Source organism: Hevea brasiliensis, chromosome 9 (genome assembly GCF_030052815.1).
Source record: "Hevea brasiliensis isolate MT/VB/25A 57/8 chromosome 9, ASM3005281v1, whole genome shotgun sequence".
Classification (NCBI taxonomy): domain Eukaryota; kingdom Viridiplantae; phylum Streptophyta; class Magnoliopsida; order Malpighiales; family Euphorbiaceae; genus Hevea; species Hevea brasiliensis.
In genome coordinates this window covers 16,894,029-16,912,515 of record NC_079501.1, presented here as the reverse complement: position 1 = coordinate 16,912,515, position 18,487 = coordinate 16,894,029, and the positions used below count along the sequence as shown (strand labels likewise).

Genomic DNA, 18,487 nt, shown 5'->3' with positions numbered 1-18,487 from the left:
AAGAAATCATAAGTTGAAGTAAGAAACAACATCAACAATCAAAAGTACGAAAAAGTTCTCAATAGAAAATTAACTTTTGCAGAAATTGTGAAAACTAATTCTATTTAACTTGGAGATTACTAGAGTCCAAGTCTAATTGAAATTAGGGAGTATAATTAGTTTAGAAAGTAAAATTAGTTTAAAAAGTTTAGTAAAATTTAAATTATGAAATTTAATAATTGGAATTCCTAAAAACTAAGTTTTTTTAGTGGCTTATATATATATGAATAGTTGATTAGCCTTTGTATTGTAAAGAACTCAAGAAGTGGAGAGGCGTATCGAATTTCATGAGCTTTGTTTAAGTGACTTATAAGAGTAAGCAAAATAATTAGTTGTAATTATTTTTTCTTTGATAGATGATTTATTTGGTGAGTAGGCTTATGTCGAATCAGATTAAATTTTATGTTTTTTAATTTATGTGGATGTAATTTTTATGACAATAGAAAATATCTTACATGAGCCTATCTCCTATTTCAGATCAAGCCATCAGAATAAGATAACTCCAAAACGGAATTCAGTCAGGTTGTATTTAGGTTTTTCTTTTGAAAATGATTTCGTTCCTCATCTTTAAGCCAATGCCTGAACACGTATAAAATAAAGCCTAGGCAGAACATACAAGCTGCCGAAATTATGATTATTCGAACCGACAAGGAGGACACAAATGCTGCCAGCACAATCGAATGCCATGACCAATGCCATAAAAATGAGAATAGGGACCCAACGGCAGCACCAACCACCACTTGGCGTATTGTATGATATTGTTGTGATACCCGTAGCCATGACTACAAAAACAGATGAGATAAGCATCAGCAATCTGTCTATTCTCAATTACCACACAACAAAAAGATTTTGTAAACTGTCACCAATTATATGGAAAGGGTTCAAGAGTCTTCATTGTCATAAGCTCCGTTAACTAATCTATTGTCTTAATGTTCTTGAGAATGTAGAATCTCTTAGAATAGTTCAGACTCTATAAAATTTTCATTCATTTCACCAATTTGTAAACCATTATTTTCCTCAGTTTTCAGTTTTCATATTATTTCTTTCTCAATGACAGAAAGTTTGCTATGCCCACATGCATATAATGTATACTATAGTATGAGCGACAACATGATACTTACAAAATATGAGCCACATGCCAAGGTGAGCGCACTTGTGATCAATGTAAATTCATTTACTCCAAAACATTCTGTAACTGCAACAGCACGCAGAGCAGCAAGAAATTATGTGTCAGCAACAGAACCACTACAAATCAACTATTTACTAATGAAGAACTAAATCCAGTTCCTTTGCTCGGTCTGACAATGAATATACACATGGGGAAACATGAGTACCAGCAAGCAATTGCTTTTTAGGAAGAAGAAATAAACAGATTGTCTATAGTCTCTTATGCATTCAAATGTTTCACAGAAATACACAGATTGTCTATAATCTCTTATGTGTCCAAATGTTCCACATAAATGCTTGTTCCATTTTGTTTCACAAACTATATGAACAAACATGTCTTCTTCCGAGACAGGTTAATAAATAAATATCACTATCAGCACAGATGATATTGAGGAAATGAGACTTCACTCCAGTGAAACAAAGTATCTGATTTAGTTCCTCTAATGCAGTATGATAGAATCTATCTTTCTATATATATCATGAAAAAACTTGATAATCCTTCATCCATTTATCAACCTAAATTTTATGCAATCACAGGGTGTAGAAACTTTCTGCTAATCCATATTATCATCTTAGATTGATGCTTATTCGAAATCACCCTGCAAAAAAAAATTAAAGATAATACTTCAAGGCTGCATTAATTATTCAAGTTCTCATGGAGTTTCTTTTATGAACTGAAATCTTCAGGCCTACTTCTAGTGTTTGGTTGGTGAGAAAATGAGATTAAATTAAAAAAAAAAAAAAGCAGGGATTAGGCAGAAGGGGAGAGAAACAGAAGTGCAAATGTGTAAAGAGATGAAAGATTCTAGAAGGAGAAATTGATTCTTTAATTTTGCAGATGCACACCTATACAATTCTACTACCTCTATTCGCATGCCCAACCTATTAAACAAGGATACTAAATTAGTTATAAGAAGATTGAAAATATTTATCTTCCCCCATAACAATGACTAACAACTCATTCCTAAAGCTTTCTTGACTAAAATTAAACAACCATTAAGCTAAAATAGCCAACCGTGAAAATATAACATAACATTTACCATCTCAGTTCATAGTGATATAACAAAATGGGCAGTAGAATTACTTGAAAGAATGCAAAACACAACAATGTAAAAGATGGATTGTGCATGTGAAGATGGCATCCCAGGATCAGAATTTGCCGTTGGAAAAGGTCTTTCTTGGTTGAATATCCGTTTGAGCGTTGCTGAAAGTAGAAAATTTAATACAGACCCCATACCAATCCACATGGACTCACCATCATGCCTCCAAAGAATGACAGCAGCAAACAAGACAGATACAAACCACTTGCTCTGTACCGACAATATCAAGCTATAATTTCATGAGAAAAGTTATTTTGTCTAAATTTTGAGTGAAAATTCTCAATTAAATGCTGAGAGAAAAGTTTTAGAACATGGTAGTACCAAAAAGAATTGGCACTCAAATATGGTCCAAGGTTATTTAGTACTAATTAACTTTCTGCAATTGAGGCTTATATAACTATATCATAGATATGAGATAAGAAAAGATTAATTTGAAGTGACTTACACAGAGTTCCTACAAGGGAACAAGAATATGGAATATTAATTTTCTGGGCACAACAATATTATGTGCACTAAGATTTTGTAAGGTATTAGTTTCATGATATTAGAAACTTGCGTTTTGAATTTCAATTTTGTATATTAGTTTCAAGTTTCAACCACACCCCCTTGTTATGCTATAATTCCTGCTTTCTTGGGCACATATCAAAATCTAAGCTTGAGCCATGGAATACAATATAGACCCACACGAGAGTAACAAGTCTCACCTGCAAAAGTTATGAACAATAAATGAAGAAACATAAATAATATCTGAAATTAAAGAAAACAAAAAAGCAAAACAACATAGATTACAAAGTTCGGGGCAATAAAAAGGGAGGGGGGGGGGGGGGGGGGGGGGTTGTGGTGTGGTGGGAAAGAACAAACCAGACGATTGAGAGTACGTTCCAATCGTTCAGCCATGAGTTCAGAAGGAAACTCAGAGGAGTCCTTCACTAAAGCTTCTTGTTGAAACATTCTGACATTTTTCTCATCATCACCAGTCCTAAACTCAGAAGTTTTAACCAGCTCAGTAATGGAGGTCTTCGACACGATTTTCTTGAAACCAAACTCACCAAAGAAAACAGATGTTGAAGCTGGAACCCGGAAATGCAAAGTGGGTTTGAAGCTATGGAGGTTAGAAGGATGAGAGGGAGAGAGCTTGAAGCTGGGTTTGTGGAGAAGGGCAGTATTTGCTCCCATTTTCAGGAGAAGTCTTGGCATTGTACAGGCAAAGTGTGGAAGAAGAACCAGATAGAAACATTTTCTCGAAGGGAAACGTGTGAAAATGCGAAAGAATCGATGTGGAAAATTTGGTGAATGAATAGCAGAGGAAAATGCAAATAAATTAGTAGCCTAACCACAAATTGCATATTATTATTATTTTTTTTCTGCTCATCTACTGCATTTACCTCTTAAATTTATAGCCTAGTGAGAGATAATATAAATTTTCCCTTTATATAAAGTTTTTTAATAGTGTAAAATCATCATAAAATTAAAACTATAATAATTCACATCAAGTACATTTTTATTTCATCAAATAATATGGCCATATTCAAAGAGAATAAGGCTATTAGAAGTTTGATTAATATATGAAAAAGTCATAAGCCTTGAATGTATATTTTATTTATTAATAAAAAAATTAATTAATTTTAAGTAAATACAAATATTTAGTTTAAAATTTTTAAATTATTTTGTATAAATTGAAATTTATATTATATTTACCTGTTAAAAAAGTTGACATAGAATGGCGAGAAATTTGTCTCTATCATTGAAACACTTCATTTTTCTCAAATTATTAACAATAAATTCGACGGTAAATACTGCACCATCTCAATTTTACTTATTTAGGAATTTTTTTTTGGACAAAAATAAAAAAAGAAAGAAAATACAATAAAGGAAGAACATCTTTAAATGAACTAATGAGTTTATTTATTTTATTAAAAATATTTTCCATAATTTTCGACATTTGAGTTCTAAAAAGGAAAAAATCGCAGGAAAAGAAAAATACCTTCACCATTTTCCGTTTTTGGAACGGAAAGTCATTTTCTTTCCCTCTTCAATAGCTTGCTGCTTAGCTTTTAGATTTTTGGATTGTTTTTTTCTTTTCACTGTCTTCGTTTATGACAAATGATACGAGACCTGGCCGGATGAATTTAATTTTTCCTAATATATCAACTTTTTTTTTTAAAAAAAAAATTTCTGATTTTGTTTAACATTTTACTAAAAATAATAAAAATGGAAATAATAATAATAATAATTTTTATGTTGAGTTTAAAATATTATTATTTATAATTTTTTATTTTATTATCTCTTTGTGAATAACTAAGAACATAAATTTCACTGGCAGGAAAATGAATGAGCACCAAATCAAACTTTAAAAAATAATTTTTCACAGTCAAACATAAAATATTTTATGTTCCTATAAAAGATTTTTCATTTAAAATATTTTTCATAAAATAAACACAAAAATTTTTCATCTAATTCTACATTGTTTATATAATCAAATAATAAAAAATTATTTTATTTTATTTTAAAGGACTTTTCATGGAGAACATTTTTCTCAAAATAAATAGAAATATTTTTCATCTAATTTTTCATTTTATAGTTAAAGAATAGAACATAGTTTATTTTTCTTGAAAGAATTTTTCATAAAAAAATATTTTCAACAAAATAAATACAACGTTAAAGATTTTTTTTTTAAATAGTCAAATTCAAATTTAAATTTTTTATTTAATAAGAGACATTGATATAAAAATTGAATCGATCCAACATATTAATTTAATAAATCAATAACTAAGTATAAAATCAAGTCAATTCTTTTATTAAATTGAATAAGAAGATGACTTAAAAAATTAAATGACTTAACAATTGAATCGGTGATCGTGTGATTCAATAATTCATTGACTTATAATTCTAAAAAAATACTAATGATGTTAACACTTTAATATTTAAAAAATTTAAATTTACATTGAGTTAATGGCTAAAATATTATTTAGCTGTTATTTTTTTTTTATTTATAGTAATACAATAAATTTTATAAAAGGATATGTTTTTTTTTTAAAATTTACAATTAATATTTAAATAAATATTAAAAATAGTAACTCATTTATTAAAATATTTTTGTTCTCCTGGTGGAATTAGAAATTTTTTTAAGGCTAAAAAGAAATTAAATGAAATCTAAATGAAAATATAGGGATTAAAATAAAAATAAAAAACTATTAAAAGATCAAAATTAAATAATATAAAAGATATAAATGAGATTTATATAAAAGCGTAGAGGTTGAAACAAAAATAAAAATATTAGAGGCTCAAACAATAATTTTTTTGAGAAAAAAAAAAACTAAGATCTATATGTGAAATTTAATTTCAAAATTTTTTGGGACAAACAGTAATTCTTTTAAAAAATATGTTAAAATTTATGAGTAAAATTTTAATTTAAGAAACTTTTGGGGGCCAAGAGCCACCAAGCTTGTTTCATATATTATTTATAAATATTGAAAATAAAAATATTTAAATTTTATATATTTTTAATATTTTCTCTATATATAATAAATATTATAAAACTGAATTTTAAAATAAGTTAATACAATAATGATAAGTGGAAGTCTATTTTATTATCAAGTGACTTTATATGGAGAGAATAAGTTTTTCATTCCCATTTTAATGGCTACTTATCTCCATTATCCTATCATTTCTATGCTATGGTTTCAATTGTGGATCCATTTAACTCTTTGTTTTCCATCAGTTTTAACTATTTATTTTCTCTTCTTTAATAGCACCTTAAATATAAACTCTCTCACCCCTTCAGTTGTCATATGTTAATTCCACCCAAAAACTCTTTCTGCTTCAACTTCCTTAGTTACTCTCTATATCACCCCTTTAATTACTATTTCCCTTCCTATTTTTTGTTGATAAGCAAGCTTTTTTTTTTTTATAATTTTATTAATCACGAATCTAGGAAAAACTTAGCATAAGCCATCCAACTAAACCCCAATCAACCGACTTCTCTAAAATACCTAACCTAGAATGACAAATGCTAAGTGAAAAAACTTGGAGAAAATATAATATAAAACGTAATAATTCAAACTATCAAAGTCTCTAAGTTAAAAAGTAATCGAGTAGACTTTACAAGCAAAGCTTCAAAACAAAACACAACCATTAAGAGATTGAACTAAAATAGATCAAACCAACCAGCAACAAAGAGCAAAAGGGAATTGTAGCACTCAAAAAGCAGCAGCAACCCAATTGTTGCAATGAGCATAAATTTCTGCAAAAACTAGAAGAACATAACTAGCATCCAAGATGACACAACCAGTAGCCTAGGAAGCATGAGAACACCCAAAGCAACAATTTAACAGATTTTCATCAGGTAGAGAAGAATCAACAGCTAAATAACTACCCACAAGGGAAGGATCACCAGCTAAATAAACTACCCACAAGCCAAAAAAATTGCCACAAAAGTTAAACAAAAATAAAACCAAGAGAAAACGCAAAAACCACTAGAAACCAACAACCCCTCCTTCCTGAGAATATAAATTCTTGATTGCGTTATTGAAGCATTATAACCATGCAATGAAATCAAAGTCCCTTGAGACTCTTTGCTTTGCGAGACTGTTAGCAACACGATTTCCTTCACACAGCACATGTTAAAAAGAAATACACCCTATTATCATTCTTAAATTATCAATGATGTTGAATTCCTGTTGAAGACATCATGGCCTATTATCTGGTGAAGAGGAAATCCATGTAATCACTTTGAAAGAATCGGATTCAATAATAATCTTAGACACATCAGAGCTACGAAGTAATTTAGAAAATTGAAGGCCTTCCTTATGGCCAGAACTTCTGCATCATTATAGTCTCTAATACCACAAGGGCAAAAAAAAATACATAAAAACCTCCTGTTGAGTTTGCACCCATCCAATTCTCCAATCCCATTGAAAACTAACCCTTCCTCTTCAATTTTCTTAATTCCTTGAGTGACTTTCTACATGTTTGCTTTACGATTCAACATGGCCAGCAAGCAGCAAAAAGCCTTTGGATTTTGTATGTAAAGGATAGAGAAGTTATAACTGGGGTGTCATTGGATCAAATGCAGCAGATAAAACAACCGCACCACGGGTGTCCGCTATCTGGTGCAGTGGCGGTAATAGCAACTCCAGTTGTGATCATTTTAGGAATAGCACACACGGCAACTCCAATTGTGATCATTGCAGGAATAGCACACATGGTACTTCGTTATGCAAAACATGCATGTAATGGCAAAAATGAGAGTGTCTTTGCAAGGTCTATGTCCATAGGAGCTCTCCATGGAGGCAAACTGGCCTTGGAAAGACTCACTGATTATCATCAAGCTCAAGCAGACGCAGCATCACTAAACACAGTTGAATCAGAATTTAAAGTTCTACTCGAAGAGGAACAACCTGATTTCAATAAGCTCTTTTCTTTTTCTTTTTTTTTGTCTTTTTTTTTTTTAGTTCTTTCTTTTCAAAAGCTTACAAGTATGGATTAAAATGCTATCATATTGAACCAGGTTTTCTACTACTTCACATTTTAGTCTTTTTTGTTAAACTGATATTTGTTGTTTAATGCTATTCCCCAACAAATCAATACCTATATATTCTTTTTCAGTAATTTTGTGTTCAGTAACGTATCTTGAGCAATATAGTTAATGTATTGCAATATTGGAAGTCCCGTTTATCCTCAACCAAATTGGTGGCTGCAAAGTTGGTTGAGAAGAGAAATTCAGGCTCTTTTGCAGGTCTAATTATTGATTTGAGATTTCCATTGAAATTTGATGCTCTATCATATGATATTATGTTATTCAATTAATATACTCTTCGCGCTAGATCAAAAAAATGTTATTAATGAAGTTGCATTGCTGGTAAATTGGAGTTCTTACCAAAATTAATAATTTGTATACCTAAAGTGGCATTAACGGATAATTGCATAACCGTGTGAAAAACTGTTCAAACCAAATAATTTAGAGTCATATGGAGCTTACATGTAGCATCAACTAATGTCTTTTCCTACTTTACTCGGTTGAATATAGATCAATTTTCTATTTGTTTAATGCTAGAGTTTGGAAGGCATTATTCTCTCACAACTCTCTCTCTCTATATATAAAAGCTGTATCTAAAAGAATGCTTTCCAAAATTAAACCATCTAATTTAATAAAGTGCTTAAAAAATGTTATGTGCTATGTGGAATTTAGTTTAAAAAATTTTAAAAAAAAGTTAATAATCAAATTATTTTAAAATTTTTAAATTATTTAGTATTTATCTTTAAATGTTTAACATTTAAACTACAATGCCTTTTCTACTTTCTCAAATGTGTTCTTTCATTCATCGAAAATGTTTCCTTTTCGATTGACATTGTTTAATACTTTAATTGAAAAAGGGGAAAAGAGAAGTTATTGTTCATGAGGAAGCCAGAAGCGGATCACAAGTGAAAGAAAACACAATAAGTATGCAAGAGCTCCAAAAGCAACAATTATTCGAACCCACCAAAAGGACATAAATGCTTCCAGCAAAATGGCATGCCATGACCAAAACCACAAAATGGAGAAAATTGACCCAACGGCAGCACCAACAACCACTTGGCTTGTTGTGTGAAATTGTTGTGAAACCCGCAGCCATGACTACAAAAACAGATGATAGAGAAACTTCAGCAAACTGCCCATTTTAGTTTCTTAAGTCTTCATATGATTATATCCATTCTTGATTGAGGCAATCTACTTCCCAACCAGTGGAGGTGAGCAGAATCAATTTCCACCAACTACATTTTGTAAACTGTTTGCAAGTTATAGAAAGTTATTTAGCTCAATCATCTAGCTGATATTAGTCGTCATTCTTTTAGTGCATGTGAATGTTGAACTTAATTAGACTAGTAATTCGCACTTCGCAGGCTCTGTATATGTGGAATTTACTTAAATATTTTTGCTAACTTGTTAGTTGATAACCTCATTAATTTTTTTCCCCATAAGTTTATACTTCATCATGCAATTAACTATAGTGTGAGACTAATGTTGTTTAGCTTGGTGGTTTTGGAGTTGTCTCCAAGGCTGTGAAGTCTCTAGTTCGAGTTCCAGTTGAAGCCAATTGTATATATAAAAAAAATAAATAAATAAATAAGTGGCAAGATGATAGTTACAAGATATGAGCCGCACGCCAATGCAAGAGCAGCTACGATAAACGTAATTTCATTTGCTCCAAATGTTTCTATAACTGCAAAACCATACAGAACAAGAAGAATACTTGTTACTTTATTAGCAATAGACCTATCATATTCACATTCATGAGTTACTAAAGAGGAAATAAATAAAATTCTTCAATAAGACGCAAAAAAAGTAGATACTCATATGGATAAGTAACAAGAAGAAGAAATATACATCATCATGGAAATCTTTGAATATTCAAATGTTCACAGGAATGCATTGTATGTCAATTCAACTAATTCAAGACTGATTTATTTCCTTTAATGAAACAAATAGATTCATTCTATGTCCTACGAAAATACTTAACAATAACATCAATCCATATATTTGCCTGAATTTGCATGCAATCACATGGAGCATACACTTTTTGCAGAAACCGGTGCTTGTTTCAAATCATCACTTGTTATTATCTCAAAGGGAAAAAGGAAAGAATTAAACATTCTACCACAAGACCTCGTCAATTCTTCAAGTTGTAATGAAATTTCATCATTGAGATTGAAAAGCTATTGAGCAAAACAGACAGCTCATGAAACAAATTATATAAATATATACAAATCAAAGTGACATCAAACACAGAGGGTAGGGAAGTGGAATTACTTGACAGAACGGAGACCATAGAAATGTAGAAAATGGATTGCGCATGCGAAGATGGCATCCCTGGGTCAGATTTCAATGTAGAAAGAGGTCTCTGTTGGTTGAATATCCGCTTGAGTCTTACACAGAGGATAAAATTTACAACAGATCCCATAGCAAGCCACAAAGACGCAGCATCATGCCTCCATATAAGCACAACAGCGAACATGGAAGATACAACCCATTTGGACTGCACTGGCAGAAATTAAGCTACTAATATAATGAGAATTCACAACTACATACTAAAACAGAACATTTTTTAAACAAATTAGAAAGCATTAGGACTCAAATCTACAAACTTTCTGCAATTTGAACCTCATGAGAATGCCAAAGTTACCAATCAACACATATAATATCTGAAATTAAATAACAGAAAGATGAAGAACAAACCAGACGATTGAGAGTAGCTCCCAATTCATCAGCCATGGATCCAGGACAAAACTCAATGAAGTCCTTCACAAAAGCTTCGCGTTGAAAAACTCTGAAAATGTTCTCACCATCGCCACTCCTAAACGCAGACCTTTTGACGAACTCAGTTGTAGACTTTGACACGCCAACCTTGGAATCACTCCCACAAAATAAGACCGGTCTTGAAGGAATAAGTGAAGTGGGTTTCAAAGAATGTAGCTCAGAAGGGCAAGAGAAGGTTGGATTGAAGAGAAGAGCTTTTGTTAGCACCATAATCTTGGCCTTGGGGATTAGCAGCCCATTTTGATACAGGGGTTGAAAACATGAAGCATGTGGATTGTGAAAATGCCTAAAATATGCTGAAGAAGTGGAGGAAAAATGGGTATTTTTGTCGGTATCTGGTAGGAGGAGGAGAGAATCGACGGAAAATGACCATGGGAGGAGAATCCAAAAGGCCACCTGTGACTAACTGAATAATTGATAGGCTACTACCTAACTATCTGGGCCTAACTACTGGATCTCGCGCTGAAATTTTTAGGCCCGTTTAGTTTTTGGATCGGGTCTCACTTGTACTTTTGATCAAGGTGTTGGGTTTGGTTCGGTTCCCATTCTTGTTAAGAATTGAAATTAATCAAATGTAATTAAATTTTAATTTAGTTTTGATTTATCTTTTACTAATTTATTTTAATTTTATATCAATTTCAATTTTATTTTTTATATCTTCGTTTGCATTTAATTCTATTTTAGCTTCGATTTAATTATATTTAAAAAAAAATTATATAATTTTTGTTATAAACAGTAAAATCTGAATCTTTATTTGATTTTAATTGTTAATTGTCTCTTGAAATATTGGGAAATTTTTTTATTTTTTTATTTTATATATATATATATATGTATAATCTATTAAATTAACATAAAATATATCAAAATTATTTATTCTATTAACTTAAATATAATTATATTAATATAAAATAATTATTAATTATTAATCAAATTCATAACAATTAAATTTAGATATCAATGTTTATTTATAAATAATCTCGTCTTTATCGTTAGAATTAAAAAATTATTCAAATTTATTAATATAAATGGAAAAAATATATTTTGTCATAACTTTTATATATATATATATATATATATATATATATATATATATATGAAAGATGTAGAAAAATATAGGTATAAAATTTATTTTAGTTTCAAATTTTTTAATTGATTCGATTTTATTTGGGTTCAGTTGAGTAAATATTTTTTAATAAAAAAATTATTACTAAAAGTATTTTATAAGAAAGAATTATTTTCTATATTCTATTGTAAAGAAAAATATTTTGAATTTTAGATTACTTTAGAAAATATTAATTATTGTCACTTATTTAATAATAGTTACTATAAAATTTATATAAAAATAGTAAATTATTGTCATCATTAAAAAGAGATTATATATATACTATAAGAAATTTAAAAAATAGCTACAAAAATTATCAACTAAATATACCTATATTTTGTTAGTAATTAGAACTACTGACGAAATTTTTTCGTCTATAAATTCTAGTGTAGATAATTTTTATCGATGAAAAAAATATTATCGCTAAATTTAATGACAAATTATTTCACAAAATTTTTTTTATAAGTAATTTCATGGAAAATTATATATTTATAAATTATTGACTATTTATTGATAATTTTTTTATTGGTAATTACTGACGCAAATAAATTATTGTGGGCAATTACTAATGACAAATTTTTTTATTAATTTTTATTACATATTTTTTAATTTAATTTTTTAATTTTTAATTTAATTTAAATTTTTTATTTTTTAATTTATTTTTTAAAATTTTAATTATTTTTAAATTAAATATTAAATATTAATTATTTTAATTTAAATGTAAATTTATTTTTTAATTTTTAAAGATTTAAATAATTTGAAAAAAATTACTAGTGGCCTAAAGTAAGCCTCGTATAGTGGCTATACCATAATTACCCTATGTTGATAAGTGATTTTTCTTTTATAGAAAATTTACTCCTCTCCTATCTATTTATAAATAATGTGAAAATTTTATACTTTTTGTAATTTATCGACGAATTATAGATGAAAAATTTTCGTAAGTAAAATTTTTTAAACTTTTTAATATTTTTATTTTTTATTTTCTTTTAAATATTATCGATTAAATATGGTTCGTTGGTATTAAGATAAAAAATTTTCGTAGGTATTTATTTTAAAATTTTATTTTTTATTTTCTTCTTAATATTACTTGTAAAAAATGAATTCGTTGGTAATTACTGATGGAAAATTTTCGTAGATAAAAATTTTTAAGTTTTTTAAAACTTTTTTGTTTTTATTTTTTTTAATATTATCAATAAAATATTTTTTATTGGTAATTACTGACGAAAAAATTTTGTTGGTAAAATTTTTTAAATCTTTTAAAATTTTTCCTTTCTATTATCTTCTTAGCATTACTGATTATATATGATTTGTTGGTAATTACCGGTAAAATTTTTTTATAGATATTTATTTTAAATTTTTATTTTTTATTTTTTTCTTAATATTACTTACAAAAAATGAGTTTATTGGTAATTACTGATGAAAAAATTTCTTAAGTAAAATTTTTTAAGTTTTTGAATTTTTTTTAAATTTTCTTTTTAATATTACCGATTAAATATGAATTAGTCAATAATTACCATTAAATCTTTTTGTCGATATTTTTTTATTTGATAGCTAATATTATTATCAATATTAGATGTCACTTTTACCTACGAAATTACGTCGAGATAATCACGTCGAGATAATCGATCGATAAATTGGTAAAGTGTTGATAAATCATCGATAAATTACTAGCGAAATTCTGTAGTTGATAATTTTTGTAGTTATTTTTAAAATTTGTTATATATATATATATATATATATTTCAAGGCTTTAAAATTTTGATATATATATTTTTAAGATTTTATAATTCTAAAAATAACTTTAATATCATTAAACTATAATTAATTAATTTTATATTTTTATATTTAATAAATTTAAAATATATATATAATATAAATAAATAAATTATATTTAATATGATCTATTTGTCATATTTTTTTAAAATAAATTTGAATTCTGAAAGTTACCACTTAATAGATTCACTGTTTCTCTGGACTAAGGTATTAAAAAAAAAAACTATAAAATTCTGAAAAGCCGCTGAGGTTATTATTTTTATTTTTATTTTTTTTATAAAATGCAGAAACTTCACTAAAGAAGGACATCGGATCAAAGCGCAGGACATAAGTACCTTGGTGGAATCACCCAAGTTTGTGGACTATCATAACACAAAGAAGCTCTAGCTAACTGTTCTGTTACTTCGCAAAACAAAAAGTGTAATGGCAACGCACAGCCCCCGTGCGTGCGTGTGTGTGTACTCGCGGGAATCAAAATGCATTCGAAAAAGGGGACGAACCCGAACGCGCTAAGCAGAACCACGGACGCCATCCACCTCACGTTAAACTTACGCATCTCAAAGCCGGGATATTTGTCCGCAGGAAAGTTAACCTTCCCTTCTCTTCTCTCCCAACTCCAAACTCTGTCCTTTTTATTAGTGGCGGAAAAGGGAAAGGCGGCCTTACTTTTTCTCTTTCTATTTCTCCACTCACCTTTCATTCTCCTGAGAAAATTTTAGCTACATTTTCCTTTCGATTTTCTCTCCTTTTCCTTCTCTTGAAAATGGCTACCCAAACAAGCACTTCTCCGTAAACATATATTCTCTCTTCTATTCCTCTTTCCAATCGCTTTTTCGTTATGGATTTGTTTAATTTTGATAACTTCAAATCTAAGAAACCAGGCGCTAGACGATGGTGCAATTACCTTCCAAGCTTACCAAAATTGTTCCGATTACTTGAGTTTTGCCTTGCTCTGGTGCTTCTCTCATGGACTTTCAATAGGCTTCCATTTGCCGTTAGAATTTGCAGCGAGTTCTTCATGAGAATTGCTGGAGTCATTGCTAGCCCAATCTTCGTTTTCTTGCTCTGCAACGCTATTATCGCTACTCTCATTGTCAAATCTGGCAGATTCTCCGGCGAGAATCCCGCTGCAGACAATGCTGAGACTGAGCTTTACGATGAATTGTTAAAAAACAACGAAGATTGTTATTCCAAGTCATTTTCAGAGAATCCTTCTTCCCCTCCTCATCCCCCGTCTCACGCAACCGAGGAGATTGAGTGCCAGGACAAGGAGATAATCTCTCAAGTTAACGCTATCACTCAAACAGGCGAAGATGATGACGATGTTGTTGAAATGGACTTGTATTCGTTTTCGGATTCACATTTGGAAACGGATTCTGGCAATCCGAGAGTTTGTCGAAGGTCAAAATCGGAGAAGCTACGGAAAAAGTGCGCGGAGAAGGTGAAAGCGAAGAAGCTGCGGCGATCGGAGACTGAGAAGTGCATGAATGCGGTGAAGTTCACCGACTGCGAGAGTTTTTGTCCAGAGAATGAATTAAGTGACGGGGACTTTCAGCGCGCGGTAGACGAGTTCATTGCCAAGCATTTGAGGTTTCGTCGCCAAGAGTCTTTGGCCGTTGTTCATCATAATCAGCGCTCAGTCGCCGAAATTGAGAAAAAAATGAAAAATTAAAATTAAAAACTGCGAGTACTGCTTTTTCTATCCCCATCACCGGTACAGATAATTTCACAAAAAAAAAAAAAAGTATAAACCGTGGTTTTGTTTTGTTTTCCTGAGGTGATGAATATGATGAAAATTGAACATGGAATATCTGAGCCGTCTGTTTTGGGATAAATGATATGCTAATGCTGTTGTTGGTTGATTGTGACATAGTGGAAATGGCAATCTAGGATTGCAATTTATAATAGCTCCTATAATCCTGTTTTATTTTGTTTAAAAATATTAGTCAAGCATATCTTATGGCGGCGGAATTGAAGGCAATCCAAACGTGTTTACCAAAACTCAAAAGTGTTATTTATAAAAATAATCTTTTTGATAAGACTATTTATAACAATATTTTACCAAACTTTAATTTTTTTTTTATTAACATCTATATATTAGCCATTAGGAAGACAAATTTTATTATGGATTAAAACAAACACCAGATTAAAGTTTGGAAATAGTTGCAGTCATCATATATAACTCAATATCTTCATAACATATATTATGGGATGGTTCATGTCATCTTAGTTAACTAAGAATATGCACGATATATTTGTCTATACAAGTTCATCAATGAACCATATATAGAGAAATAAATCATTTAATAAATTGTTATGGTTAAAAGCAGATTTTTTTAAAAAAATTAGATTGGACTTTAAGATTTGATACCCAAAACAATAATAATAGTTATAATAATTTGGGTTTGGATTTTGTTGGTAGAAGCTGGAGCCTGGAGTGTTGCAGTGAAGGCCCCTAAAAAGAAAAATCAATTCCAAGATATCAGTGATTAAGAAATGACTTTCTTGGAAGGACGACAAAATGGTTTTAGAAATTCAACATTTGCGGCAGGAGCAAAATAGATCATAGCCTCATTATTGCCTTTTTCTTCCTGCTTGGGATCAAAAAGCAATATCGTCCCAACATCACAGTACTTATGATAATGCTTTTGCTTTCTCTTAAGCAGGAGACATTAATTTCTAGCGGGTCTTAGCACCAATCATAATTGAATTATATGATAACTTGTCCCTCTAATTGATCAAGGAAAAAGTCACTTTATCGATGCTAGTTTGGGCTCTATAGCTTCCTAGAAAGAGAAAAACCTATTTAACTTTCTAGTTTTGTTTTGGCTCTCGGATTTTGCTGGGCTTTTGCTTTCAATTACTCTCCCCTACCCTTTTGGACAGTGGAACGCGTCTTCTCCGACTCGGTTTATGGGTTCACCTCTCCTCTTTAGGCTTGATAGTCTATATTTTTTTGGGTTTGATTGTTTTGGTTTGCAGATTTTGGGTCTTTGGTGATAATTTTTTTTTTTCCAAACTTTATATCATATTTGTATCATGGTTCCTCAAAATTTCATAATATATCATATAATTTTTCTCCTTATTTGTTTTAGTTATTCTTTTTTTTTTAAACTATTTTAATTATTCCTAAAAGATGATAATTTTAGATTGTAAAATGATAGTTACTTAACTATATTTACCATAAATTTGAAATGGTTTAAAATTTTTATATTTACATTTTATTCTTAAATAATTTATAAAATTTTAATTATATTCTACTCTTTAAATTATTTATATATTTAAAGCATTAATAACGATAATTTAATAATTTTTATATTTATCTTTTTATTACAAAATTATTACCATACCATTTTTCAAAATATGTTAACAGTATAAATTAATAAATCAAACTACACTTAATTCAAATGGGTGTCAGTGATAGCTTGGAGAAGATAGGTTTGAAGGAATAGTGGACTAAAATTCTGTTTAGGTGTGCTGCTTTCCTGTGTCCAGCATTTGCCCTTTACTAGGTGGGAGGCCTCCAGCATTCGGAGTAAACTCAGAGGAAGGCGTCTTTAAGATTTGAAGAGCCAGTGCACAAAAGTAGTTGTCAGCTCCCTATGACTAGATAAGAATGAAATGCCATGACCCCTATCTCTTCTCTCCCAAATTCATGGTTTCTAAGCTGTGTAACCTCTGCAAGAGGCGTTGACTCTGTTGATAGGGCTATGAGGTGTTCTTTCTTGGCTTTAGATGGTTGTGTAGCCATGCATGCATAGCTTTGGCAGAAGGAATTTCTTTTTTTAGCTTTCGATGGTTTTCTCCGGCTTAGTTTCCGGTGGTTGTCTCTAGGTTTCTACTTATCAGGTTCTTTAGGTCTAGAGTTTAACTGGTTAAGGTTCTGGCCTTTTTGTTGGACCCACTTCTTGGTTTGAGGTTTTCTTTATAATGCAAGTCTTCAGCCGTAGCTAGTTCAACTACCGATCAGGCATTTGATTGCCATCCACTGTTGAGATCTATACCATAAATATTTCTCCATTTTGCGTCTCTAGCTTATGGAGGGATTTAGCGTTGGAGATTGAGACTCTAAGCGCGAAATTTTGTAGTTTTAGAAATAATTTTAATACAATTAAATCAAATATTTGCCCATAATTTTTTAATAAAATACAAATTTTAATGTTATTAACTCTGCAAATGAAAATCTTGCTATAGCATATTTTGATTTATTGACAAATCAAAAGAAAAGGTGAAAAAATATTTATTTATTTTATTAAATTAAACTAATTGGATTGAAAAATCAATGAATTAAGCATGAAATCAATTCAATAACTCATTGGATTTTTAAAATGATATTAGCTATCTTGAATTGATTAATTATATTTTATTTCTGTTTACCTTAGTTTAATAAATGGTAAAAGTATTTATATGCAATATATAATTTTGCGATTTAATTACTTAAAATTTAAATTTTTATTATGATGTTTTGCTACACTATATTATTGTATAGTTAGCATTTAAATAATAAATATTTTAATAATATTAATTTTACTAATTTGATAAATAAATTTTTTTTCTTAATATATTAATGTGTGTAATTTCCACTTTATTAAATAATAAAATAACAAAATCAAATCTATAAAATTCTCTTCCTACGAAAATTCTCTCAAGTGGTTGCTTCTTGTTGGTGGGAGCTCCTCCCTCATTCCTTTATATTTGTTTTCTTTCTTTTTTTTTTTATTTTTTTATAGTTTTTTAATCTCTCTTAAATCTATACTGTTTGAGAACGGATATTAAGAGTTTATTCTTAAATTTAATCTTTTTTGTAGATCTTAAATTTATTCATCTTAATTTTTATGGATGTCTTTTTTTTTAATAAGGTTTTAATTTTTTTTAGTTATTATTAAAAGTATGATATCAGTTTTATTTGATTAAAAATTTTATATCTTAATTTATAAATATGAATTTTTTATCAATAATATGATATATGCATTAAACTTTTAAAAAAATAATTTAAATATGAAGATTTAAA

The 18,487-nt window shown here is 29.4% G+C and overlaps 3 protein-coding genes across 3 annotated transcripts; 1 reads left to right on the top strand and 2 right to left on the bottom strand.

Moving 5' to 3' along the window:
- Positions 1-536: 536 nt before the first annotated feature.
- On the bottom strand, positions 537-3,646 carry LOC110663562 (lipid phosphate phosphatase epsilon 2, chloroplastic). Its single transcript, XM_021822912.2, has 4 exons — positions 3,168-3,646; positions 2,291-2,516; positions 1,161-1,234; positions 537-821 (listed from the first exon to the last, which is right to left on the bottom strand). Exons 1-4 carry the CDS (start codon positions 3,501-3,503, stop codon positions 558-560), a joined length of 900 nt encoding a protein of 299 aa, XP_021678604.2. The 5' UTR covers positions 3,504-3,646; the 3' UTR covers positions 537-557.
- A 4,958-nt stretch (positions 3,647-8,604) lies between these two features.
- LOC110663558 (lipid phosphate phosphatase epsilon 2, chloroplastic) lies at positions 8,605-10,994 on the bottom strand. The gene is made up of 4 exons (XM_021822905.2): positions 10,522-10,994; positions 10,096-10,321; positions 9,435-9,508; positions 8,605-8,922 (listed from the first exon to the last, which is right to left on the bottom strand). Exons 1-4 carry the CDS (start codon positions 10,810-10,812, stop codon positions 8,695-8,697), a joined length of 819 nt encoding a protein of 272 aa, XP_021678597.1. The 5' UTR covers positions 10,813-10,994; the 3' UTR covers positions 8,605-8,694.
- A 2,861-nt stretch (positions 10,995-13,855) lies between these two features.
- On the top strand, positions 13,856-15,403 carry LOC110663546 (uncharacterized). The gene has a single exon (XM_021822892.2). It carries the CDS (start codon positions 14,315-14,317, stop codon positions 15,146-15,148), a length of 834 nt encoding a protein of 277 aa, XP_021678584.1. The 5' UTR covers positions 13,856-14,314; the 3' UTR covers positions 15,149-15,403.
- Positions 15,404-18,487: the final 3,084 nt, after the last annotated feature.

Excerpts from the sequence above, each read along its gene's own strand:
- LOC110663546 (XM_021822892.2), top strand. The coding sequence starts at position 14,315 with ATGGATTTGTTTAATTTTGATAACTTCAAATCTAAGAAACCAGGCGCT.
- LOC110663558 (XM_021822905.2), bottom strand. The coding sequence starts at position 10,812 with ATGGTGCTAACAAAAGCTCTTCTCTTCAATCCAACCTTCTCTTGCCCT. Across the intron at positions 9,509-10,095 it reads TATGGTCTCCGTTCTGTCAA|TTATAGAAACATTTGGAGCA; the intron begins GTAATTCCACTT and ends ATGGTTTTGCAG. Across the intron at positions 8,923-9,434 it reads TGGCGTGCGGCTCATATCTT|TCATGGCTGCGGGTTTCACA; the intron begins GTAACTATCATC and ends CTGTTTTTGTAG.
- LOC110663562 (XM_021822912.2), bottom strand. The coding sequence starts at position 3,503 with ATGCCAAGACTTCTCCTGAAAATGGGAGCAAATACTGCCCTTCTCCAC. Across the intron at positions 2,517-3,167 it reads AACGTACTCTCAATCGTCTG|AGCAAGTGGTTTGTATCTGT; the intron begins GTTTGTTCTTTC and ends TTGTCGGTACAG. Across the intron at positions 1,235-2,290 it reads TGTGTTTTGCATTCTTTCAA|TTACAGAATGTTTTGGAGTA; the intron begins GTAATTCTACTG and ends GTGCTGTTGCAG.